Source organism: Dipodomys merriami, unplaced genomic scaffold (genome assembly GCF_024711535.1).
Source record: "Dipodomys merriami isolate MVZ:Mamm:240054 unplaced genomic scaffold, mDipMer1.0.p SCAF_496, whole genome shotgun sequence".
NCBI lineage: Eukaryota > Metazoa > Chordata > Mammalia > Rodentia > Heteromyidae > Dipodomys > Dipodomys merriami.
This window is the reverse complement of record NW_027206064.1, coordinates 78,354-106,212: the sequence shown is the minus strand read 5'-3', so window position 1 is coordinate 106,212 and position 27,859 is coordinate 78,354. Positions and strand designations below refer to the sequence as shown.

Here is a 27,859-nt window from a genome sequence, read left to right as displayed (position 1 = left end):
CCTTGAGCTGAAGAGCTGAGGGACAGCGCCCAAGCCCAGAGTTGAAGCCCCACGGCCGACAAAAAAAAAAAAAAAAAAAAAAAAAAAAAAGAAAATAACCCAATTTGTTTCCACATCTCTTAAGGATTTTGAGACTCTGGTTCCTGCCTAGTTTTGTATGCTGCCACTCTCCCTGTTACGCACCGCGATCCAGTCCCACTGGCTTCCGCACAATTCCTGACTGCCCCAAGTCCTCTTGATGGCATGTCTTAAACGGAAGTTTCTCCCTGTCTTCCTGCTCTACTCTACTCATCTTCCATCACTTAGCAATCACTACCATTGGCTGTCCATTTAATTCATTTCCTATTGCCATAATAAAATGTAAGCTCCATAAGAAGCCCATAAAAAAATCTGAAGACCTAGAAGCATCCAGTACATAGTAGCATCTCAAGAGATATGTGGTAAATGAAGAACTTCATGAATGAATCCTTGATCCCAGAGTACTCCCGCAAGTAGGAATGTTTGTCTCTTCCCCTGAGTGGGCGGCATTTCTAAGGAGAGGAGAAAAGTATTGTGCATCCCTGGTGCTCTGCAGTGTGAGCCACAACAAGGGGGTCTGTTTCCCTACTGTGGGAGCTGGGCTGTCTCTCAGTGGCCTGTTTTGGCAAAAGTGATGGTGTTTTAACTGGCCACCGGAGATCTTCAGCATCTGCTTTCACTCTTGGGGAAGGCCTTGGCCAGTCCAACTCCTGGGGCCCGCCCTGCCGTGGGGAGCCTTGGCGTGGCTGTGAGGAGGAACACCGAAGAGCCAGCTATGAGGTATAGCTGCTTCCTGGCACCTTCTGTCCCCGTCCAAGAACTTCCTAATTGAGCTTAACCCAACTTCCTGGCCTACAAACTTGTGAGCAAATGCAGTGATTAATTGTTATAAGCCAATAAGTTTTTCATACCCATCCAATAGCTTGAGTACTTCAGTATCTTATCTCAGCACTCCATCTCATCGCCGCCTTCTTGGGGTCTTGGACAAGAGTTCCTTCCCTGGTCTTCACATCCTCGCTTTCTCCTTCATGTACATCCTGCGACCTCTACTTTTTCTTAGGAAGAAACATCCCTCCTAATCATGGATACTGTCAGCTGTATTCTTGATCTTCCCTACAGCCTCCCAATCTTCTGAAATCCAGTTCCTGAACTTGGTTGAAATGGATATATCTTGTTAATCTCCTTCTGGTCATCTGACCCATGAATTTTTTCTGCGTCTTCCTTCAGACAACTCTGGGGTCCAGGGTCTGCCTCCCACTCTCCTCCCTTGACTCCATCTGTGTCTATGTGTCTGCATCACTTTCCTCAGAGTAGAACATGTCATGTATTAGCATTGAAGACTGGTTTGTGGAGATAGACCAGATAGACCAGGTATCTGTTGCTGCCTCCTGAGGTGGCCAGGGACGCGCTGTGGTCTGGTGGTCTTAGATCAGGAAGAAGTTCACAGTTGCTAAGGAATCAGAGATTGTTCTGAGGATGGCATGAGGGCTTTTGAGGTGGGGGAGGCCCAGTGAGGCGGGGAGGGGGGTGTACTGTATGGGAGAGATGCTTCCTGAGATTGGTAGAAGGACTGGGGCTTGGGAGTCTTCCATTATGGGCAGTAGACATCAAGTTCCAATTTTATTCTGGTTGGGTCATTCCAAGGAGTTGTGGGGATTGGCCGATGCTTACGGTCTTCACTGAGGAAATTCAGGAGAGGGTCTCAGCACCAATCTGTCCCAGAGATCCTTGTTCATTGAAAGCTCCAGAAGGGAGCTCAGAATTGACTGTAGTGTAGGTGGAGGCTCAAAATATGTGCTGAGTGATAAGATGGAGCCACATGGGAGTGGCCTGCATTTGCCAGCTGCATCAGGTGTCCACAGGAGAAGGGCGGGACCAGAGCCCTTCTGTGGGGATACAGACCAAGATTTGGGACTGTGGCTTGACACAGAAGAGGACGCCCCAGGCTGACTGAGACAGATTGCCTGGCAAGCTGGGCAGGAGAACCAAGTCAGAGCTCACATTATTTAGAAAAGTAACAATTGCTGAGAGCCGGCATTGATGTGGCAGGTCCTGTTCCAAATAATATATTAATTCAATCCTTGCAACAAATACAACAATCCTGTGACATCGACACTACTATTAGCTCCTTGAAAAAAAGCAAATGAGGAAACTGAGGTACTGGACAGCTTGTGTCTGAGGTCACAAAGCCAAGATAGGAACCCAGATGTTCTTGCTTCAGAGCCAGGTCTGTCCCAAATGGCACTAAGATGCGATTACCCTCAAATGACAAGAAGCAAATTCATACGCTCAGGCCTGGTTCTGCAGTCACAGTGTATTTAATATTATATATACACACACATACACAGATTGCATATAAAAACTTCATAATAATTCTGACAGATTCAAGTCAGAAATGGACAGTTTTTTCTCTTAATGGAGTGTAACAACATGCAGTGGGTTACCTGCCCTCCAGATAATGATAACTTTACTAATTAGCAATGAATTTATACTGTTCTACCAGTTACTAAAATGTAACTCAGCTACCAATAACCAGCACCAGGAGAGTTCTGAGAGATCATATTTTACAGTGTGCCAGGAGTTTAGTACTTAGAACAAACTGGAAGTTTATAAGGAAAGGATTGTTATCCCTGATTAAAGGTGAAAGAAAAGCCAGGGCAGATGATTAGCCTCAGGTGACCTAGAGTTGTCTCACCCCAGAGTTCCTGAGTGTAACTATTATGGGCGCCATGAAGAGTCCTTTTTCTGTATATCTATATATCTATATCTATATATCTATATCTATATCTATATATACACATATATGTGTATCTGTCTGTCTGTCTTTTCTGTCTGTTTGCAGAAACACACATTCTCTGACTGGAGAGATTCAATTATTATAGGAAGTTGATCTGGTGAGAAGTTTAGTTATCTCTGTGGATTTGAGGGCTTGGGTAAGAGCTCCTTGCTCTGGGGTACCCCAGATCCCCATCTCTCCTCAGGATGCGGATTCCTCTGAAAAGGCTGACGGAGCCTTTTCTCAGCCCCTCTGGCCTCACCACAGTGCGGTGGATAAGAACGGGTGGGAGTTTGGCTTCTTTCTAGCTGTGTGATTTGAGGTGACTTTTTTTCCCCATCATGAGTAAAACACAGAAACGATGACTAGTAGACACGAGGGTGGGATGTATGGTTTGTAGGTACAGAGCGGCACACAGCCTCTGCTGGCCCCCATGAGAGAGCCATTCTGCCTTCTTGAGCAGCTCTCTCAGGCCTCCATCCTTTTCTCCCTTTTCCTCTGTCCATTCGTGATGGCCCTACGCCTCCTTTGGCCTGTAGCAACCTCTGTGCTGCCCAATTTCAACACCAAGTCCTCCAGACTCCACAATAGCCTCAGATTTCTTCCTGATTTCAGTTCCACCTCTGTTAGGAGAATTTAGGACTGTGAGCTATATTCTGTGGTTGGTAGTCCAGACTCTTAACAGAAATGGCTAGGCTGACTTCGTGCTTGATTTGCAGAGCTTTACTTTCTACCTCCAAAATAACAGTTATTCAGATTACGTCCCTGAAGGCAGCATCGCATGGAGGCCCTCATCCTTTCCCACTGAGCTCTTCCAGAAGCATCTCAGCCAGTTTCCCTTCCTGGGCTACTAGAATAGCGAAACATCCTACAGTCATGGCAGAACATGAACGCGGACACACATGTAGAGACTGCTCTGAATTTCAGAGTCACGCATGCCAGCACGGGGAATACTGTGCCTCCAGTACGGAAATGGGAAAGGGGGTTGGTGGAGTGGAGAGGCGGAGGACTGGGGATGTGGGCAAGGTTCACATAGAAAAAAAACCAGGAATGCATCTCAAAATGCACATAAGATAGTGTTTTATGTATACTAAATTAGATCTTCATAAGGCTCCGCATACCGGTGAAACCAATTAGTTGTATGCTGCAGGTGACACTGAAAACTAATACAGGGGAAAATAATTCTACAGTGTGTTTCAAGACTCATAGCAAAAATTTTGTCTTTTGTCCTAGTAGCCTCATTTTTAGAAATTTAAGAAAGTAACAAAAAGAAGAAAAGAAAACTCTATGCAGAAAAATCAAAATATTAGCTGGGCGCCGGTGGCTCACGCCTGTAATCCTAGCTACTCAGGAGGCTGAGATCTGAGGATCGAGGTTCAAAACCAGCCTGGGCTAGAAAGTTCATGAGACTCGTATCTCCAATAAATCACTAGAAAACCGGAAGTGGCGCTGTGGCTCAAGCAGTAGAGCGCTCACCTTGAGCTGAAGAGCACAAGGGCAGCGCCCAGGCCCCAGAGTTCAAGCCCCACGACAAAAAGAAAAATCAAAATATTAATATATTTTAAAGGTGAATGTTCATCGGTAGGGAACTATAAGCAGTGGTATATAAGATATCTGCTAACATAAATATAATAATTATAGAAAAAAATAGAACTACATTTACGCTATAATGGCAATCACGTTCTTTACCCAGCAGCTATACATATATATGTTCGTATATGCGAACAATAGGAAGACTATAAACAAATGAAAATAACATATAGGGCATGGGGTTATTAATTATCTTTCTTAATTTATTGTCTTTATTTGTGTAATGTTTATGCAAAGTAAAATAAAGAACTACAAGTTACAGAGACCCCTCCACAGAGCCCCTCCTCCCCCATGCGGAGGCCTTGCCTTGGCTGACTCATTCCTCCCGGGCTCCTGTACCCATCACACGTGACTTCCTCCTTCCCTGGCTTCTTCCTCCCCCATACCGAAAAATAACTGGAAGAAATCCGAAGTATGGTACACTCATTTCCTCTGCGTTTCCACATCTCCTCTACCGTAGGGTGTACTGTGGAGAGGGCTGCTATGAGTAAGCGAGTTAAAGATTCCAAGAGGACACCGGTACGGAGCATGGCTGGCATGCTGGTGACACAGGTTCAGGCAGGGCGGTGAGCCCTCTCCTAGGAGACCATTCATCTGAGGCTTGAGAGCTACAGAGGATCCAATGAGCAGAGACTGGAGAGAAAAGGACCAGTGACATTGCTGGGAACTAGTGGGAACTAGTGTGGAGCGTTTAAGGGACAGAGGTAGGCCATGTAGCTGGAGAGTAGAAAGCAGGAGGAAGTATGAATTGAGTCAGAGAGGAAGCAGGGGCTCGGTCAGTCAGCAGCTTACGGGCTTTATGGTTAACGGACTTTACGATAAGGAAGCGTTGGTGTCCTCTCATGCTCTACTTAGCCAGAAAGGTACGGGACCCCTCAGGTGCTGGGGTGTTGGCTACCGAGGGCTTGCTAAGAGGGAGATGCTTTTTTCCAGAAATGGTCCCCAGACAATGGGAGCCACTGTGTCCAGACATTCTTAGGAGATTATATTTCATATTAAGGGTAGGGCAGCTAGCCACTGATTACTGGTTCAGTTGTACAAATGGTCAGCACCCTTGTCTGAAGATTGGACAGATGTGGTGCCACTGACAGCTGCATGAAGCCAAGCTGCGGTGCGACTTCTCTGAAGCTCCTGTTGGCTTCTCTTACCCTCCTCCTCCCATCACCTCAGGTTTCCCTGGTATTATCATTATTATTTCCTCCTGATAGTATTATTAAATTATTAAGTAGTTGTACAAAGAAGTTTCAGTTCCATAAATCATAATGCACCTTAACTCCTGCCTTCAAGTTAGATAGTCCAATTTTTACATAATGTACATTGAATATGATGACTTCATTTGCTCTCCCTTCCCCCCTCCACTGATATCACTAATAAATAATCAAACTATTAATAAGTCACCTGCATAAGAGCCTTTGTCCTAGCAGTGACGATTATTAGACCGAACTCCTTGAGGACAGGATCTAGGACTAGCTTGTTTATTCTTAGATGAAAAATGAGTGCTGGATCATGACAGGAGCTGAGTACTTAAATAATATTATCGTGTATGTGATGTGTGTGTGTATACATGTAGGAGAGAAGGAAGAGGTAGGAAAATCAGTTAGATGCTGTTGTAATCATCCAGGCATGATGAGACTGTGGCTTAAAGTACATAAACCATCCTTATCAAGCAAAATTTTCCTCTGCAGTTCTACTTACAAACTCCCCTTTCATCAGGAACATTTGCAAGTGTCTCTAGGCAGGTGAATACTAAAAAGATTAATGCATTCATTATGGCACATAATGAGAGGAATATATGAAAGATCAAAAGCTCATTAAAATGCCAAATCTATCTGTGAGTATTTAGTACAGAAATAATAATATAGAAAAGTTCAGGTGGCTTATAGCTTCATTATCAGAGTTGGTCACAAGTCCTTGGGGGAAGAATGTTTTATTCTGAGATAAGAGTTCCAGTGAAAGTGGCTCATGCTCCACATGGGGCTAGTAAATGCTGATCCGCACATGTTTCTTGGGGGACACTGAGTGGTTTATGCTCCTGCCTTGAAAGCTCTTCCAATTGCTCTCTTCTCATTGACCCTCCAATCACAATGTAGTAATACACAGGCTGTGACTATCTTAACATATGCAGTACAAGGTGAATACAGTAAAAGTTGCACAAGATAAGGAAGCATGATAACCCAAAAGAACACAATGCCTTAAAGAACTGTGCTTTCACGCCAGTGCTTATCTATGGCCAGAACATAATAGTAACCACTTAAAAAGGCAATCGTATTCTACCCAGTTGTGATACCCCTTACTCTGAGGATCTGAGATCTCTTTTGTAAATTGGCAGTAGTATATCTGTGTCTTAGAAAATCTTGACAGATGATTTACCTTCTGCCCGAGGTAACTTTCCCCTGGCTTTATTCTGGGCTGGACAGGGTGTGAACACAAGAGGAAGGCATACTCCTGAATCCTGCCTCAGAGCATTTCCTGTAGCACTCAGAGGTCTGAGATCCTCTCAGGAGGCAAAGCCCTCCTTCCTGCCTCTCCCTGACTGGGAGGATCACCTGGGGATCACTCACCTCTTAAGGCATTCCCTACAGCCACTGCCAAGACAGAATCAGTGTTTTCCTAGAGAGCACCATCTTGCCCAGAGTTCCTCAGAAGGGCCATACAGGCAATGGAGGAACTGGAGATGATGAGACCATGCTAAGGGTCAGCCCCAAACACTGCCTGGGTTCTGGGACATAACTTTTCAATCACATGTGGGAATTGCAAGTATTTGGACCAGGGTTAAGGTCTCTGGCTTCCCACTGAACACACCGTTTATTCATTTGCTTAACAGGAAGCTAAACATCACTTTCAGTTTGTGTGCTGTTCTCAGCCTACAGAGCTGGAGATGGACAGAGAAGTCCTACCTTCCTGGAGCTCCATCTGTACAAAGGTTAAAATAATCAAAGAGCTCTGGATAATACCGACTGCGATGGTCCTACCCAGTCAAACTACATGAGGAGCTCTGTGGGCAAGCCTTTGCTTTGGTGTGTTTTAAAAGCTCCCAAGTGATTCCACTATGTGGTGGACTGGGAGGTCCAGAGGGATAAGGTGCATCCTCCAACAACTAGAGTTCCTGTCCTCAGGGGCCTGCAGTTAAGGGGTTGTGGCCTTGCTTGTGAAAACTGGCCCTCCAAAATTGCTCTCAGTGGAATAATTTCATCTCCTTACTTCCTCAAAGGACATTAGACATAGTCTGGATACATTTTTGGTTAATAGAAATTGAATGAGTGGAAGCAGCCACTGTGTAGAGACCAGGGAGGCTAGAACATCCTGTAGCACACAGGGGAGTCCCCATTGCAAAGAATTATATTAGTAGTGCTGAGGTTGAGAAATGCTAATCTGATTTTAAGAGGAGATGGCCCTGGTGGTTTGTAATCCTCGCTACTTAGGAGGCTGAGATAGGTCTGAGGATCACAGTTTGAAAGCCAGCCTGAACAGACAGATCTAAGAGGCTCCAATCTCCAATTAACCAGCTAAACGCAGAACACTGAAGCATGGTTCAATTTGTTAGAGCAATCAGAGTCAAGCACAAAAGTTCAGAAAGATTATAAGGCCTTAGGATCAAACCTCAGTAACAGCAAAATAGTGCTGGGTATAGAAGCAAGATAGCAAAAGGCTTCCATGAGCTAATTTATTATGCACTTACCATATTCAAGGTACATTATGTATGTTAATAAACACTACTATTTATTAGGTACTACAACTCCCCATGATAAGGATGGGAAAACTGAGGCCTTAAATAACGCATCTAAAACTACATGTATATTGAGTAAATGACATGAGATTGAAACAGACTTCTATCTAAGCACTAACAGATTCTACCTTCTCCTGGGAGTTGGCAGAAAAGGGCTCAGCCTATATATACATGATCTGATTAGTCCTGCTTTTCTTCTGATTCGCTCCTTGAGGAAAACAGATCTAACTCATACAAAAGGTATACCTTCCCAGCCAGGTGATTAATAGCCGCGGACTGTATTTGTGCCATGCGAGCAGGCTAGAATCCTGGCATCCCCAGGGATGGCGGGTGTCATCACAGCATTGGGCAGTTAGCAGTGTCGTTCAGTAGAACCTGACCTGCCAGACTGTTTGTGACAACTCTGATCTTCTTAACTCTGAGCATCTGTTAGGCGATGATGCAGCAGGCAAGCACAGTGGGGAATGTCTGCTTGGAGCATGTGAGTGTCTGACTGGCCCCTCACTTGCCCTCCGGAAAGGCCCGTGTCCCCAGGTCCCCTTTGCTCACTGGCCCTGCCAGCACTGCGCAGACCAGAAGTGGAACAGGACTCAGCAGAGGTCATCTGCCCTCTCTTCAGTGAAGTGCCCATGCGCACTGCCGGAGCAAGAGGCCGGCGGCCAGTCATCTCTGCTTCTGGGCGTCTGTCTGGTAGCTGTTCGATCAGCTGGACTTCTGAAATGAAGTTCAAGGGTCTAGAAGGTTTAGGGTCCTTGCAGCTGCTTCTTGCAGTAGGTGGAGGTTTCATAGTTAGAAGTAAGTATGGCTGGTATCGGGATCATAGTCTCCCAAATCAAACTGTTTTCCAAGATGCCTAAACTAGGGCGTTCAAAAGAGGCCAGAACTGTGATTTTCATTTCATTTAGCCAGTGAAGTGTTCAGGGGGCTCCCCACTCGACATGGGGTGTTACTGCTATGGTCTTGGGTTTTCTGTGCCATTAGTCCTGAGATTGCTAGTGTCTGGGGGCTCAGCCTGTGTCATATTCTCCCCATGTTCTCTAACAATCTGAGCTTAGTTAGGTGGTGACTGAAACTATGGGCTAGATGGAACTAAACATTCTTGTTGGGGATACCTTCATACTTGCTTTATACTATGGTATTAGTGTATTTTATTAAAAAAATCATGTGTGCTTGCTTTGTGTGTGTGTCTGTGTGCGCACGTGTGTGCATGTGCGTGTGCATGTGTGCGAAAGCAATAGACATTGGCTTAATTATGTCCAAAAAAGCTCCCTCTCCTTTACAGGTTGAGTTAAGGCGTCTGTCATATGAACAGGGCGTCCTGGTGCCTTTGCCCCTCTGTCTTTTGATAATTGAGCCTAGAGGACTAATGCCTCCAAAGTTCTCTTGTAGTGGTGAGGAGAGTCATATGATCCTCATTAAGGCAGACTGGAGGAAGGTGTGATGAAGAGATGATAGAGTGGCAGGAAGGGAAAGCATCATCCTCTCAGTCCAGAGATGACAGTAGAGCCAGAGGAAAGGGAGAGAGGAACGAAAGTGAGGCTTCGGTCAAACAAGTTGACTAGAGCACTGAAGGCTGTGTCTGTGTTTCTGTGACCAGTCACTGAGCAGTGACCACACACTCTTCATGGTTTTCTGCATGACTGAGGCAGAGACTCAGAACACAGTCTAAATTAAGATCCACACTTGCTGGATCTTGCAGGTTGATGGGCCTGAAAGTTCATTAGAGCTCAGTGTGTGGTGGAAGAAAAGACCCTTTAAGAAGGAACTTTCAGGCAGGATTCTCTGTGGACAGAGATAGGATAGAGATGATGGCAAGGTATCTGTCTGTTGTCCAGAAAAGAGGAAGCCCGTGCCTGTGGGTCTAGCCAAAGCAGTAGGGGTTGTTTCCTGAAGTTGCAAGGTACAAGTAGATCTGCACCTAAGCTTTGGTGAACCCAGCCTGGGGAAGGGGTCTGATTCCTTTGTTTCATGAAATGAGCCTAAAGACATGGTGGCCCTAAAGACATGGTGAGATGGCCTGAGATAGGGAACAGAAAGGTCCAGAGTAATGTGGACCTCGAAGAAGGAGGAAACTCTGCGTTAGTACCTCTGTGTTTACACCCGTAGGCTGGTGAGGCTGATGAGGATCTCACACATTCTTTTCTTGCTTGAATCTCATCCCAGCCCTATGCATCTATATTACTATGCTACCTTCACTGAAGAAGACGATAAGACGCAGAGAAACTGAGTGACCTGCTCACAGGTCCCCACCAATAAGTGGTTAGACACAGAATTGACCTCTTAGCCACATCTCCCATACTGTCTCTCAAACACCATGGTGAACACGTCAGCAAATGCATCTGGCTGAGTTACCCTTAAGCCAGCAGTTATAGAGAAAGGATAGGTAGCTTCCCAAGGCATGTGGGGTCTGGGAGAGGAATTTTAGGCTATATGATGTCTTTGCCCAAGGGAACATTTCTAACCTTCTCTGGGGACAAGTTAGGGCATGTCTCCAAGGGCTGGAGGGAGCCCCAGGATCGCAAGTGGAAATCGTAACTGAATCACAGCAAGGATTCCTCTGGGAGCTATAGAGGCCTTTATGATTTCCCAAACATTTCCTCTAGTTTGAAAGTTCTTGACAATTACGTGAAGCAAAAACTCAAAGATCCATTTTACAGATACAGAATGAGGCTCAGAGGGCTTTAATGACTTGCCCAAGACCACATGGTTTGTGTACGAATCAGGCTGTCAGTGTAATCTGCTGATGCCCAGCTCAGGATCCTTTCCTGCTTTAGTACATTCTCAGTTGAACAGTGGTGGGACACTCTTCTGCATCTAACGGAGGCTGGCACTATGACCAAGCCATTCAGAGGACCAGACACGAGGATCGAGTCTGAAGGAAGGATGACATCCACATGAAAGGCACAGCCCAGGTGTGGCAACAATCACCAGGCAGCACCACTGCATTCAGATCCCGATGTGTACATGTGTGTATAGATGCATGCACACACACATCACATTGTAAAGATGCCCTAATACTAGTCCTTGTGCTACTCAAATGCACAGGGTTAAATTGTGCATGCTAAAGTTTATAAATTAAAAATAGAATCTCATTGTATTTTCCTTAAAATACCAAGTATTTTCATTGGTCATTCCTGATAGAATAAATGTCAAGGAAGGCAATGATTTTTATCTGCTTGCACATGATAGTGTACATGGTTTGAATGAATCTGTCCATGGAGGTCTTTTGAATGAGCAAGGGTGGCATTTATGCAGGTCATTTATCATCCTTCTACCTATCCATGGCAGTAGACACTTGACATTCATGATGAGTATTTCCTGAGACATTTATGACTCCCCTAATTGGAAAATACCACTAGAGCAAATAATTTCCCTCATAAAATCATCTTCTTCTGACCCAAACTGTCATGTTTCTGGAGGGCTTCACTTTTTCATTCGCTCATTGTCGGGGCCATTTTTCATTTGGTAATTGATAACGAGACGGAGCATGTGTGTACTGTGAGGAACCAGGTAGTCTTTTGGACTACGTGAGTGAGTGACTCTACCCCAGTGGTGGTTTCTGCAAGAAGATTGGAATTGATGTTTCAGAAAAATGGTCAAGGCCTAGAAACTGTGGACTGTTGGGGACCTGCGTATAAATAGCCAAAACTGTGAATGTGGATCTGCACATAGCAAGCGTCCCGTGTTCTCTGGAGTTTCAAAAACATCTTCACCTTCTACAGTGCCAGCAGGCAGGAAGATTCTCTGGCTGGGGCAAAGGAGATACTGTAGCCCTGGAACTCAAGCTCGTCTCTAGCAGTGCCACACAGACGCCACAGCAGGGCTTCCTTGGATCCAGGGGTATGGGTGTGTCAGCACTCTCCAGAACCCACTGTGCTCTGCTTTGGTTAAAAAGAGACACTCAGGAAGCCCTGGAGTTAGGCTCAAAAAACCAGTTTCCCTAAGCTAAGAAAAATAGCACTCAACTTGAATGCAAACTTCCTGTAGCACCCCAACAGCTCTCAGTACGTTCCATTATGAATCTTAGGGCCTTCCATGGTTTATCAGTTTTATGTTCGGGAGTTAGACTCTTAGAAAAAGTCCATTTTCCTTAGGATCTGTGATTATTATAAAAGTAAAAGGGCAGGAAGATTAAAAAATAATCAAACTTGGAAGTCCTCCCTGGATGAATTCTACAGATACATGTCATGTGTGGAAGGCTGGTTTACTCACACAAATTATAATCATGGAAGATGAGAGATGGCCAGAAGCCAGCTTAGGGCCTTAAAAATACCATCCAGTCTTGACCATGTGAACGAATGGGCAACAAACCCTTGAAGGCCGCCCTTCAGCTTTGCTTTAGTGGCGAGCACACTGGCATTTAAGTGCAAGGTGTTTAGAATGCTTCAGCTTTCATCAAGATGAATGCTAGCATCTCATATTCTAAGAATTCAGAGTTCGTCTCCAGTACAAATATGATTGACCTTTTTTCATTAGGACCGAATCTGGCAAGCCACCAAGGGATGAGGGCATCACCTGACAGTGGCCATGGCAGACATTTGCATGTCTGTTGAGGTGGGGCTAGCTAATTCTCAGCAAAGTACTTGAACTTCCTGTTAACATCTTTCATAATTTTTTTTTCTTTTGTCGGTCATGGGTCTTGAACTCTGGGCCTGAGTGCTGTCCCTGAGCTCTTCAGCTCAAGGCTAGCACTCTACCACTTGAGCCCCAGCGCTACTTCCGGTTTTCTGGTGGTTACTTGGGGATAAGAGTTTCTTGGACTACTTTCCTGCCTGGGCTGGCTTTGAACTGTGATCCTCAGATCTCAGCCTCCTGAGTAGCTAGGATTATAGGTGTGAGCCACTGGCTCCCAGCTCACATTTTTTTTTTTGAGTGAACTTTCTCTACATCTCAGAAGGCCATCAATCCCAGAAATGCTTTTCGCTGAACTGTTTTCTGCATGGATAATCCCCGTGTACAGAGAATACTCAATTAATGCCATTGAAAGATGGGAGTTGCGTGTTTCTCATCAAGACTTAACAATTGGCTTGCTCGCTGTGACATTGCCCTGCCAGTAGGGTGAGAACCAGCAGGGTTCTTCGGGCGCTAGGCCTGCTCGTGGACTGACTGGTGACATTTTATGCCTCTCTGTGGGGGGTGGGGAGTCTTAAGTGGGAATGGGTGGTAGGAGCTGCACAGCCCTGCAGGACTGGCAGGTCCCTGTCACCTCGTGGGAACATGAGCACAAAGCTAGGCTGGCAGTCTTGCAAGGAGAGGCAGGAAGCCAGGAAAGGTGGGGCAGCTTACCTTCTTGACTTCATATTTAATGGCGAGTTTGATCCGGCTCAGACTTGGACGGTGGTGGTCAGACCAGACTTGGAAATTCACATCGCCATTTAAAATCGCTTCCACCTCTTCTGTGTCTCGGCACAGGTCCAGCACGCCCACCACAAAATCCTTGCATTGCATAGATAACTTCCTGTAATCGTTCTAACAGAATAGAGAGAAGTCAGGGTGTGTCACACTGAGCCCCACAGAGCGGCTTGCTCTGCACAGGGGTGTGGATCAGCACCTGTCCACCACAGTGAGCCCACATGTTGCCCTGGGACCACGCACAAGACAGGGCTGTTTCTCCTGACAGCCTCGAGGACCGGATGTGTCCATGGGCTATATATACTGCGTCAGTCACCCAGGTAGGGTGCGTGCTAAAGTGTTGATCCTGAGGCCGAAGCTCTGCTCATTGAGTCAGAGTCCTTGGGGGTGGGACCTGGGAATCTGTCTTTTAAATTTGCTCCCTAAGAGATCCACTGCAGCCCACCTCAGCTTCTCTCAGTTCTGAGGTAAGAATTATAAAGACGTAGGGTATCTTCCTTCCTTCCTTCCTTCCTTCCTTCCTTCCTTCCTTCCTTCCTTCCTTCCTTCCTTCCTTCCTTCCTTCCTTCCTTCCTTCCCTCCCTCCTTCCTTCCTTCCTTCCTTCCTTCCTTTCTTTCTTCTCCCTCCCTCCCTCTCTTCCTTCCTTCCTCCCTTCTTTCCTCCCTTTCTCTTTCCTTCATTCCTCCCTCCCCCTCCCTTCGTTCCTTCCTCTTTTCTTTCTGCCTTCCTTCCTGCCCCCTCCCTCCCTCCCTCCCTCCCTCCCTCCCTTTCCTTCTTCCCTTCCCTTCCCTTCCCTCCCCTCCCCTCCCCTCCCCTCCCCTTCCCTTCCCTCCCCTCCCCTTCCCTTCCCTCCCCTCCCCTCCCCTCCCCTCCCCTTCCCTTCCCTCCCCTTCCCTTCCCTCCAGTCCCTTCACGTGCTACTACTGGGGCTTGAACTTAGGGCCTTGTGCTCTCTCTTGGCTTTTTCCACTAAAGGCTGATGCTCTGCTTCTTGAACCACACTTCAACTTCTGTCTTTTTGCTGGTTAATTGGAGATAGAAGTTTCATGGACTTTTCCCCTTAGGCTGGCTTTGAGCCTCTGGCCACAATTACACTTTTCATGATCTGAAAAATAGTGGTTTGTAAATTACAAGCTTAAAAATCAAATGTCATGAGCTGGGCGCTGATGGCTCACACCTTGAATTCAGGGTCACACTTGAAATGTGAGGATAGAAAGTTGAAGCTAGCCTGAGTAGAAAATCCAAATAATCACCAAAAAAAAGCTAGAAGTAGAGCCCGTGCGCGCGCGCGTGCGCGCACACACACACACGTCATTTACATTTAATAGGACCCTTTCTTACACACACACACACACACACACACACACACACACACACACACACACACACACACACACACACACGTCATTTACATTTAATAGGACCCTTTCTTACACAAATCCATTTGTGTGGGCAATCAGGACTTCTTAATTACCTCCCTGTGGTATAAGCAGTTTTAGACCTTGACCTTTTGGTTGTTGTTTCATATTTACTGAGTTGCTCCTGTATTTCTCTCTTCTCCCTACTGTTTCTCTCTGAATCTCTCACCTCCTTTTGTAGTAATCTTCCAACTTCTCTCTCTCCCAAACAGACTGCTTAAATTCCAGATAACGATCCAGAATTTGAACAAAAAGAATACTTCCTGTCACCCGTGTAACACTACTCCTTCCTAGTATTTCCCCCCAGAGGCCTCCTGTGTTGGTTTCTTAGCTGAAACAAGTCTATTTCAAAGAGCCAGATGTCATTTTCAGTGCTAATCATTGTCAGCAGCTGTCAGACTGGTAAATAGCAGTTGGCAAATATGAGTGCAGTTTTTGCTTTTCTGGAACCTGGATTTCTCAGCAAATAGGTGTGAGCCTGGCAAACTGCAGACGCTCAGCCATTTTCCCAAGTTAATGATTCTTGTCTTCTTCCGGAGCTGCTGCATCGAAATGTCACTTTGCATTATGGAAAGCTTTGCTGGGAAAGGGAAAGGATCAAAAACTACTTTCAGATAAAAATGGCTGCCTTCCATTTTTATTTATAATTTAGGTAGAAGAATTTTGGAAATTCTGAGTAGAAAAAATGACTGCTCATCTCAGACAAATTTTCATTGGGGGAAAGGTACTTGGAGTACTGTAGCTTTGGTCCCTGAGAGGTACAGGGTGCACTGGGTCCTATACTTGGCTGAAGTATACTGCAGAGCTGGCCTGATTCAGAAGTGGGCCCAGTAGAATGAACAGGATGGGCAGCCCTACGGGTACCGGGTCTAACTCTGGTAACCCTGCTGTAGCCACTCCCATTTCCCTGAAGCTTCACCTCCACATCACTGCCCCTTTCCCAAGAACAAGGAGTCTATTTGTATGTTGATGTCTGTTCTTGGCAAAGCAGACCTTGCTGGCAGGGCCAGATCTTAGCTCTTGGTGGAAACTTTGGCCTTTAGCTGAATGCAACAATGGATATAGGAAGTGGGAAGGGCTTGACTTAGCCCTTAGGGGTCCTAACACCCCACACTGGGAACAAGTGGGTCCATATTTCTAAGAGTCTGCACACACCTGGGTTCAGTCTATGTCTGTGGGGAATTACGATAATTATAATTCATTGGGCCATCCCCAAGCTCAGTGAGCTTTCCAAGACACAACTCCTTCTCTTAAGTCTTTGATGAGAACAGAAGCTCTATATGCCCGCATCGTTACATACATCTCCCGTTATGAATTTATGCTCATGTGCTCTTTTTTTTTTTTTTTCTCATTGCATTTTTTTTAAATTTTTTTTATTGTAAAGATACTATACAGAGGGTTACAGTTACATGAGTGAGGTAATGAGTACACTTCCACTTCCTCTTGAACATTGTTACCCCCTCCATTGTTTTCCCCCTACCATCCCCTCCCTCCCTCCCTTCCCCAAGGTTCTTTTTTTTTTTTTTTTGATTGTGATTAAGTAATTATTTAATTTCCGGAAATTCACAGTATTGTGGAATAATGATGCTCATTTAAAGTCACAAGTTCATTCTAACTTTCCTGGAGCAAATTGTCTATCACAGTCTGTAATATATAACGGTGCTCATATGTTATATACCATATATGTGATCAGCAGCATGGGGATATTTAGTAGTGGTTCAACCAGATGAGTGGGAGTTCTTTGTTTCTTAAGTCCTGTTAGTTTTGTCATATCACCTAACATTTTGGATTCATCATCCACTTATCAGGGAGACCATGTACTGTTTGTCTCTTCGTTCTTGGCTTACCTCGCTCAACATGATTCCTTCTAGCTCCATCCATTTCCCTGCAAATGCCATTATTTTGTCATTTCTAATGGCTGCATAGTATTCCATTGTGTATAGATACCACAATTTTTGGATCCATTCATCTGTGGTGGGGCATCTAGGTTGTTTCCATATCCTTGCTATTGCAAACAGTGCTGCAATAAACATGGAGGTGCACGTGTCCTTGTATATTGGTTCCTGTTGTTCAGGGTAGATGCCTAGAAGTGATATGACTGGGTCGTAAGGGAGGTCAATCTTTAGCTTTCTAAGGACCCTCCAGACTGCTTTCCAAAGTGGTTGTATGAGTGTACATTCCCACCAGCAGTGTAATAGCGTTCCTCGTTCTCCACATCCCCTCCAGCATTTGTCGTTGGCTGATTTGTGGATGTGGGACATTCTGACTGGGGTAAGGTGGTATCTCAGGGTTGTCTTTATTTGCATTTCCTTCACCACCAGGGATGATGAACATTTCCTCATGTGTTTCTTTGCCATTTTTATTTCTTCATTTGAGAAGTCCCTCTTTAGTTCCCTTGCCCATTTAGTAATTGGTTTGTTGGGTTTGGGAGGGATTAGTTTCTTGAGTTCCCTGTATATACAGGATGTTAACCCCTTGTCTGATATATTGCTGGTAAATATTTTTTCCCAATTAGTTGGTTGTCTTTCTAGCTTGGTTGCGATAGCTTTATCTGTGCAGAAGCTTTTTATTTTAAGGTAGTCCCATTTGTCGAGTCTCTCTCCAATTTGTTGTGACCCTGGGACTCTGTTCAGGAAGTTCCTTCCTGTGCCTATTAGTTCAAGTGTCTCTCCTACTCTGTCCTGCAGTAGTTTCAGAGATTCATGTTTAATGTTAAGGTCTTTAATCCATTTTGAGTTGATGTTGGTGCATGGTGATAGGCTGGGGTCCACTTTTAGTTTTCTGCATGTGGCTGCCCAGTTTTCCCAGCACCAGCGGTTGAAGAGGCTGTGTTTCTTCCATTGTATGTCTTTGGCTCCTTTGTCGAATATCAGCTGGCTGTAGGCCTGTGGATTTATTTCTGGATCTTCTATTCTGTTCCATTGGTCTTCGGGTCTGTTTTTGTGCCAGTACCATGCTGTCTTTGTTATTATAGCTCTGTAGTAGAGTTTGAAGTTCGGCATGGATAGCCCTCCCATATTGTCTTTATCCCCTAGAATTGTTTTGGCTATTCTAGGTCTTTTGTTGTTCCATATGAATTTTTGGACTGTTTTCTGTATTTCAGTGATGTATGTCATTGGGATTTTAATAGGAATTGCGTTGAATTTGTATATTAGTTTTGGAAGTATTACCATCTTTACTATATTAAGTCGGCCTATCCAGGAGCATGGGAGGTCTTTCCATTTCCTAGTGTCTTCTGCAATTTCTTTCTTTAACTTTTTATAGTTCTCATTAAATAGTTCTTTTACATCTTTGGTTAGGTTAATTCCTAAATATTTTATTTTTCGGGAGGTTATTGTGAATGGGGTTGCTCCCTTTATTTCCCTCTCTTCCTGTACATTATCAGTGTATAGGAAGGCAACTGATTTTTGTGGGTTTATTTTGTATCCTGCTATTTTGCCGAAGTGGTTTATGATTTCTAAGAGTTTGGGGATGGAGTTTTTGGGATCGTGGAGGTATAGTATCATGTCGTCTGCAAAAAGGGATAGTTTAACTTCTTCTTTCCCTATGCGGATCCCTTTAATGTCTTTTTCTTGCCTTATTGCCCTGGCTAAGGGTTCTAGGACTATATTGAAGAGGAGTGGAGACAGTGGGCATCCTTGCCTTGTTCCTGATTTTAGGAGAATTGGTTGTAGCTTTTCCCCATAAAGTATAATATTGGCTATTGGTCTGTCATAAATGGCTTTTATTGTTTTTAGAAATGTTCCTTCTATTCCTATTTTCTCCAGAGCTTTTAGCATGAATGAATGTTGAATTTTGTCAAAGGCCTTTTCTGCATCTGTAGCGATAATCATGTGATTCTTGACCTTGGCTCTGTTGATATGTTGGATTATATTTATTGACTTACGTATGTTAAACCATCCCTGTGTCTCTGGGATGAAGCCTACCTGGTCATAGTGAATTATTTTTTTTATGTGTTTCTGGATTCTGTTAGCTAGAATCTTGTTAAGGATCTTTGCATCTGTGTTCATCAAGGAGATTGGCCTGTAATTCTCCTTTTTGGTTGGGTCTTTGCCTGGTTTGGGGATGAGTGTGATATTGGCTTCGTAGAATGAGTTTGGGATAGCTCCTTCCTTCTCTGTTTCTCTGAAGAGCTTGAGGAGTATGGGTATTAGTTCTTCATGTGCTCTTTTTTATTTTCAGTATGGAGTCTGAATTCAGGGCTTTACCATTGGTAGATGAGTGCTTTACTGTTGACGCATATATTCGCCTCCAGCCCCTTTCCTCTCATTATTTTTCAGAGAAGGTTTTGCTTTTTCTCTGGGCTGGCTTGGACAGTAACTCTTGTATGAATGCTTCCACACTGCTGAGATGACAGGCGCACCCCAGTGATGTGCTCTTATTGGTTGAAATGGGGTCTCATGAACTTGCTGCCTGGCTGGTCTTGAACTACAGTCCTCCCAATCTCACCTTTTAAAATAGCTAGGATTATAGGCATGGGCCATTATGCTAGTGTTGTGTGAATGTATTGTTTTACCTCTTCTTACCTTAGAGGAACTGTTCCAGCTCCTCCATGGCACCTCATATGCCCACTTCAGGACACAGTCCCTTCCCCTTCCTTCCTTTCTCTTGCATTGTTAATTTCTTTCTTCCTAACTGCTCAGAGTACAAACATGCTGTTATTTCCCTTGACTTGACTCCACTTTCTGCTTCAATTTCTACCCCAAATTTCTTTTTTTTCTTTTTCCTTTCTTTTCTTTTTTAAAAAAATTGATCATGAGGCTTGAACTCTGAGCCTGGGCGCTGTCTCTCAGCTCTTCAAGTGCTCAAGTACTCAAGGCGAGCATTCTACCAATTGAGCCACAGCACCACTTGTGGTTTTCTGGTGGTTTATTGGAGATAAGAGTCTCATAGACTTTCCTGCCACACTGGCTTTGAACTGTGATCCTCAGATCTCAGCCTCCAAAGTAGCTAGGATAAAAGATCTGAGCCACTGGCACCCAACTACTCCAAATTTCTAACAGCCCTCTTCAGTAGAGTTGTCTGTACACAGTTATGCAGTTACCCTCCGTGTGCACTTCACTGACCCATTTAATGGAATTCACCCACTGACTATACTATGACTGCTCTTGTCAAAGTTACATATTACTTGTATGCTGCTGAACTCAGTTGTTGGTTCTCAGTCCTCATGTGACTTATTAAATGGTTGGCCACTTACTCTTCATCTGCCTCAGCAGAATGCACTCTAATGTGGCTTTTCCTCCTGAATGACTATTTTTTACATTCTTTGGTGATTCATTGTCATTTCCCTCTATCATAATGTCCCAAAGATGTTCACAGTCCTCGGAAGTCTGTTTTGTCTATTTATACTCACTGCATTACTAATCTTATCTAGTGTCAGTGCTTTCAGCACCACTCACTTGCTGGTGGATCTAAAATTCTTATCTTTAATCTTAGCCTTTTCTGAATTCAAGATTCACACATCCAGTTGCCAAACTGATATTTCCACTTGAATGTTTAGTAGACATTTCATACTTTACAACATCAACTCTTTTTTTTTTTGGGTCCGGTTGTGGGGCCTGACCTCTGGGCCTGGGCACTGTTCCTCAGCTCTTCAGCTCAAGACTAGCGCTCTACCACTTGAGCCACAGTGCCCCTTCCGGCTTTTTTCTTTTTGCTTATGTGGTGCTGAGGAATTGAACCCAGGGCCTCATGCATTGCAAGGCAAGCGCTCTACCTCTGAGCCACCTTCCCAGCCCATACACCATCAACTCTTGACCTAGTCTCCTCTACGTATTAAAACTTTCCTTTATTTTAAGTTATTCTACACTAAGAAAGCTGGCATTTATCCTTTATTCCTATCTTTTTTATAGTCCACACATAATTTGGCGCATATAATATGCCTAAATATATCCATACTCCGACCACTTTTCACTCTTTCCACTATTTGTACTTTGGACCACACCATCATCATCACTTGTTTGAACGGACACAAGAATGTTAACTCTCTGATTTGTCTGTGTCTGTTCTTAGTTGGAGGGATAATTAGTCCTATCATGGCACTGATCTGCTCAAACCTTCCTTATATTAAAAACATAAACCCTTCTTAAATTAGTAAACTTTTTAAAATAATGAAATATCCAACGCAGACAAAATATATAAATAGCTGAGTGTATCTCAGAGTTCTCAGCATTGTGCAGTTTTTTTCCTTACTCATAACCATTTTGATGTATTATATACTTTGTGATATTGATTGTTCATGTTAACTATTAGAATATAAGCTTTTTGAGGGCAGACCCTTTTTTCTATTTTTTTTTACAAATGTATCTTAAAATACTAGAATACTTTCTCAAACATGATATGCATTCATCACATACTTGCTGAATTAATTACAGTCAACTTTTCTAACAATCTAGCTACTCTGTGATGGAGCACTTGAAATAGGTTGGTCTGGCCAAAGCCTGCTGTCTTCCTTTCCTGCTGTTGCCTCTTAAAACAGCACCATCATTTGTAGTTAGCACACTAAAAGCGAGGCTCAGCTGGGGCTGACTCTTACTTAATTTTTGGAATAAAGGGTGGGAAGACATCTGGATATTCCCACCCCCCAGAAGATTCTAGAGCACAGGTTTTGAAGTCAGAAGGACCAGAAGTTTAAAATTCCACTATCTGCCAGTGTAACTGTGAAAGTGAACAATTTGGTTTACTATTCCAAATCTTAACTTTTCATCTGTACTAATAACACACACTAGATCATCATTGGGAGAAATCACTGCCAAAACAATGTAAAGTGCTTAGTACAGTTAATTATAAAAAAATTACTTATAACCAAAAATTTAAAACTAAGCTTGCAGATGACAATTTTAATTGTTTTTACCTCCTCTTAATCCCCAAACCAACACCCAACATTTTCCCCCTGGTGTTTGTTATTTACTAGAACAGGAACAAGGTTGGCCATATGTAAGACTTGAACTCAAAATACCAGAGAAACTGGTTTTTTTCCCCCTCACACTAAGATCTAAAAAAAAAGTAAATTTAAATATATGCCCTGAATTGGAATATTTGGGTTATCTCTGTTGATTATACTAGTCCTTCCAGGTTAGGAACTCCAATCTCAAAAGCAGTTAACAATGTTGAATGGGTCAAATCTATAATTTTAAGTCAGATTGGGCAGCATGGTGGTGTGTACTTTGCCAAGGCCCTCAGAGGAGAAGACTGAGTGAGCACCATGGTTCATTGAGGGAGAGGTTAGTTTTGTGACCACAAAGAACTGTTTCCTGTGCACAAATCGTATTTGTCTTTCTGAGGAAGAATAAGGTGAGCAGTTCAGGTCCGAGAGGATTCTCTCCAGCCTGCTCAGGCTGATGACATGTGCACAGCCATCGGCTAGATTATATGAATGTAGACCTTGCTGTCCATCGTCGTGAGCTGTGGGAGGAACTGCCGGGCCTGGCTTCCTGTCCTATCAGGGCACACTCCCTTCTGTTCTTTAAAGAAGTGAGAGGGGAGGCGTCCTTTCCCCGTGGAGACTGGTGATGGAGGACCGTGCTGCTGGCTGGTCTTCTTCCAAAGTTTTGGAGCTGCCACAGTTGCGGTGCCCCTGTAGATCATTAGCTGCAGACGTGGAAGAGGCTCTAGAGCTGGGCCTTTTTGAGAATGTCATACCAGTAGAATCATATAGTTTACAACCCTTTGAGACTGGCTTCTTTCTCTTAGGGCAATCTCTTTTCCATTCATACATTTTGTTGCGTGCATTAAAAGTTCATTTCTTCCTATTTTGTATATACTATATGGTTGTACCACAGTTTGTTTATCTATTCACTTATTGTAGGCTATTTGATTGTTCCAAGTTCTTGGCAAAAAAAATCACAGCTTCTAAAAATATTCATGTTGTGCATGAACATAAACCCTTAATTCTTTAGAGTAAATACTATGAGGTGGGATTGCTTAGTATGTAGTAAATGCACATTTATTTTTATAACTAATGGTCAATTTGTTTCTGGAATAAGAATACCATTTTACTTTATCACCAGCCAATTATGAGAAATCCATTTACTCTATAGTCTTGCCAATTTTTTTCAGTGTCATGGTATCTCATTCTGACTAAGAATAAATTTATTCATAGGGCTTGGAGCATGGCTCAAGTAATAGAGTGCCTGCCGAGCAGTTGTGAGTTCCTCAGTTCAAACCTCAATAACCACAACAAAGGAAAAATAAACTTATTCATATGTGTTAGGATTTCTGCCAGGCCTTTTTTTTTTTTTTGTAAATGTGTTCGGTCTAAAAACCATGTTACAGAGAATAGACATTTTAACTTTCCTGGGTCCTGCAACTCGTGAACTGGACATAAAATCTCCATTTATCTAGGCATTCTTTGATTTCTCTTGCCAGTGTTTTATAATTTTCAGCACACATATTTTACATATGTCCTATAAGAGTTATATCTAAGTATTTTTTCAGCTATTTGCAATATTTTTATTAGTTCTGACAGTTCATTTTATGTAGAAATATCACTGATCTTCTTTTCTGTTACATCCTGAGAATTTCTAATCTTACCTATCAGTGTTACATAGATTGGTTATAAAGATTTTGCAGATAGACAAATCTGTCTAAAAGAAAAAAAGAAATAAATTGACTGAGCGACATACATATACATTTATTTGAAACTTATGAAATATTTTTAGGAATAAAATATTGCCAGAAATTTCTGTTTCAGACTCAAATGGGCTGCATATAGTCAATACATTAGCAGATTTTAGAATATTCATCTACCATTTACTTACTTGTTCTCTATTCAACCCAGATGTTAACTAAAATTCTTTGGCTTTCAACTAGCCCAGCATATTCATTTCCTCACTCATATTCATTACTTGCCCCTCTTTCCCTCTTCTCCTTCCTCCCTCCCTCCTCATCTTTCTTACCCCACTAATCTTACAAGCTCATCCGTTACTGAGATGAACTTCTGTTCCTAACATGAGGACAAACTGACACCATACAACAAAAATTGATTCCTTGAACTACATTTGGTATTGAGTCTAGTATTTTGACAGCATCACTTTAAGGAAATTATTAGTTTTCTTGATTTTTATGAGGAACCCTAACTTGTCAATACTGTTAAAGCTGTTGACAAAGTTAAATCAAAAGAGAGAGAAGCCATTATCTTGGTGGGTCATATGAGTTAAAGGCATTTCTCAGGCAGATGTGGTGGAGACACCCAGCCAGCACAAGGTAATTAACACTCATTCCTCAGTGGAGATCTTAGAAAATAAAACTAAAAAGAGTGTGAGCATCAGAGCCTTCTTCTCTCCCTCCTGGTAGAGGTCTAGATTGAAACTTTCAACTGATATACAAAAGTAGGTAAGTCAGGAGATGGGTCATGCTCTAAAACTGGGCAGTGTTTCTGCTTTTGATGTTTAGACTGACTACTATGACAGTTCACAATAAAGATTTCTTTACTGTGTCTTTCAGTGGTCATGATAGTCCTGTAAAGCAGTTGGTAGGTATCATTACCCCTAAGTGACTGAGAGTTCACTGTTGAAGTTTGCAAATTGGAGGTCATTGGTCACCATGACTGGAAGAGTCAAGGAGTATGAGGAGATTAAGAAAGAATGGGTCCAGCTATGATAGTTCTTGTACCCCTGTTTCATGTCTAACATCGAGGGTCCAAGTCAGCTTCTGTTTATCAGTGCCAATAACTGTAGTCCTCCAGAAAGAGAGGAAGAAGGGCAATGGAGAAGAGGTATTAGAGTCAGTGGGACAAATGGTTTTTTGGAGTTTTATTGCAAAGGAGAGAAGAGAAGTGGATCAGTAGCTGATGTGAGAAGTAGGATTGAGGGAAGGAGCTTTTCTTTTCTCCCCTTCCTCCCTCCTTCTCTTCTTTTCTCCTTCACTCCACTTCCTCCTCTCCCTTCCTCCCTTCTCCTTTCCTCTCTGTTTTTCTTCTTTCTTCTCTCCCCTTCTGCTTTTCTTCCTTCCTTTCTTCTTCCTCCTATGGGAAAAACCATCCTATTTTGTATGCTAATGGTGGTTTTCCAGTACACAATTGTGCTGATTCACTGACTATGATATTAGCACATCATTATATTAATCCAGTAGTAGGTTCAGGACCATATAGGAGAGAGGACTGAATGTAGTGTGTAAGTGTAAGAATAAATTTATATAGAATCACATACAATTTATCCATAGTAGCAGCAGGAAAGGCCAGTCTATTGGTGAGGTAGCTAAGTAGGTGAATATGTTCATGGTAGGAATCAGAACATATTTTCTGTTTTATTTCTTCATTTACAAAAATTACTAGTTGACAGCATGAGGTGGTGGAGCTTTGAGGAGAGATCTGATGCAGTTTTGGGGGAGACTTACAGGATGAATGGGGGGAATCTGGACATGAAGAGGAGGTAAGAAAGTGGAATGGGCCATCAGACTGAAAAGTTTGTGCATGATGAAGGACTAGCAAGCTAAATAGAAAGCCCACAGAATGCGGAAGATGTATCAGCTGTGCATCAGACAAGTTTGTGCATGACGAAGGACATAGCTAGCAAGCGAAATAGAAAGCCCACAGAATGCGGGGAGATCTATCACCTGTGCATCAGACAAGGGCCTTAGCTCAAAAAACGAAACCTCCCCAAAACTAATGCTTAAAGAAACAACAGCCTTAATAAATGGGCTAAAGATGTAAAGAGAGAGCAGTAAAACCACATTTGAGATCCATGGCCATAAATTTAGAACAAGGCCAGTTGATGTGGTAATCTTTTTCTAACCATTCACCTTCTTAGGGGTTGTGATTTGTCAGCTTGCAACCAATCAAATGTGGGCAGAGGAAGTAAGAATGGGAAGGAATGATTATAATGATAGTTCATGGAATTGAAGCCTGACATGCAGGGGAGAAGGGGGGAAGGCCCTGGAGGGGGAGATTCAGAAGATTGTTAGATCAGTGAGTTGTGGTGCTGTAGGAAGACAAGAGATGACAGACTTGGAGTCTGGAAACCTTGGGGCTGGCAATCCGTGTGCCGTGCAATGCTTAGCTTACAGGGGCTTGCATTCATTGATCTTCTAGGTACAGGTAGGCTTCATGGCAAATGGAGCAGGGTGGAGGGCAAGATCAGTGCAGGAGGCAAGTCCGCATAACTGAGCCAGGGTGCTGGAAGTATGATGTATGCACTTATTGAAGTGCCAAGAATTGAAACAGCAGGAACTGAAACCGGGGGAAGTGGCTGCGAGTGACCTACGGTTGCTGGCCATGGCCATGAAGGATCAGGGTGATAGGATCTGATGAAACTCCATCCAGAGAAGGAACTTCTTGATGGGGAGAGAGAGAAAAGTTCAGAAGTGGCTAGGAATAGCTTGGAGGAAGCTGACCGGGTCTCCAGGCAAATGCTGTGCAACTGTGGGAACAAAACCACCCAGCTGAGTGTCCAGGGGGAAAGGGGATTGGTCTTGAGAAAGAGCAACCATCAACGTATCAGCAAGTCCACTCTTGATAGGATCACCAAGGCAGATACCTTTCAACGCTGAGCTCCATTTAAGAACACAGATACACGGAAGGGAGTCCAGATTTAGAAGATGATGGCCAGTCTTTCCCACCTCACCTTTCTCATCCAGATTTAGATGCCTTGAGGGTGGGAAGGGGGTAGAGATGGCACCTTGCCTAGTGACTCCCCTCAAAGACCCGACCCCCCAATTTTGCCACTGCTTAGCCACTGCCATTCTGAGTTCACTTGCTCTCTACAGAAAGCCTTTCTTTATTCAGGTCAGATCTACTCCCTGCATTTTCCAAATGTGTCTTTGTCCTGTGTGTTTCAGGATTTGGGGGGGGGGGGGGAGAATGAATCCCAGGCCTGTCAAATGAGTGTTTTTTCATGAGAAGGCTGTCTGGAGAGTCCGCGATTAGGTTTGGAATCCCAGCTCTGTTGCATACTGGCTATGTGATTTTGAGGGTAGAACTTAGATCTTCTGTGCATGCTTGATAAATCTGCACATAACAGTTGTTGCAAGGATCAAACTATGAAAGACAATCAGATAAATTGCTTAGTGCAGTAAGTGACAAGAATTGGCCAATTTTACAAAAATATTGCAGGTTAGCAGAAAACATGAACATGGGTAATTGTCTACTTTGGTGTTTTTGGTGTTGATCTTCAGGTGCCTCCTCTAATAAAGTTGACAAGTCCCCTCACTTGATCCAGTCCTCCAGCTTCATTTTATGTGATCCCTCAGGTAGGAAAGCAAGCCGTGGGACAGGAGCTTGGAGCGCAGGGTTCAGGGAGGATTCAGGCACAGGCCCATGGATGTGGAGCACGGGGTCCCAGGGGCCGGTGTGCTGCCCTCCCTGCCAGTGCTTCTGTGGACACTGCTTTCCCACCCGGGTTTGGTTTAGTTAATTGGCAGCTACCGCCATTGTGAGGAGCTCTGAGCACATCCACATGACATTTGTGAAATCCCAGCAGTGATGGATGGCTCTGCCTGCTGACTCTCGCAGGATCCCTCTGTTGGATTCAGATCTAGCTTCGGGACAGAGACTGTTTTTCAAGGAAACAACTGAAGTATTCTATTAGAAAGGCAGCTAGTATGTGGCTGAATACCTGCTATGTGCCAGGCACTGGAAATATACCTCTAATATAATATAATCCTTGCCCTTGAGAGGCTCTGAGTATTGCTAGACGGTATACTAACAACGGAGTGAAAATTACAGGATAAGGTAAGTGCCTAAAGTCAAGGCTGGCACATACCTGAGTGCAGGCACCAGGGGGCTTCCAATGGAGGGCCAAGGCAGGTACAAGGAGAGGTAGCAGGGGGTGAACATTCAGGAAGAGGGGTATAGGTGCAAAGGTGGCACGGGGAAGAAGGTCCACTCATGCGTGGATCTTAGGTGACTTTCACCAGAGCATGGTCGTGTTGTAGTGTATGAACATTATTCAGCATGTCACACTCACACAGTTCTTATAATCAAGCAAACACCACTGCACTTATGTTCCTGAAGAGGAGTTCATGCATATTCTCTGCACATC

The 27,859-nt window shown here is 43.8% G+C and overlaps 1 protein-coding gene across 1 annotated transcript in view; it reads right to left on the bottom strand.

Moving 5' to 3' along the window:
- Positions 1-27,859, bottom strand: part of LOC138809383 (short transient receptor potential channel 7) — a 119,560-nt gene that overhangs the window by 62,493 nt on the left and 29,208 nt on the right. Inside the window, exon 3 of the mRNA XM_069995897.1 lies at positions 13,398-13,580. Coding sequence (XP_069851998.1) covers positions 13,398-13,580 — 183 coding nt within the window. The remainder of the gene's footprint in view (positions 1-13,397; positions 13,581-27,859) is intronic.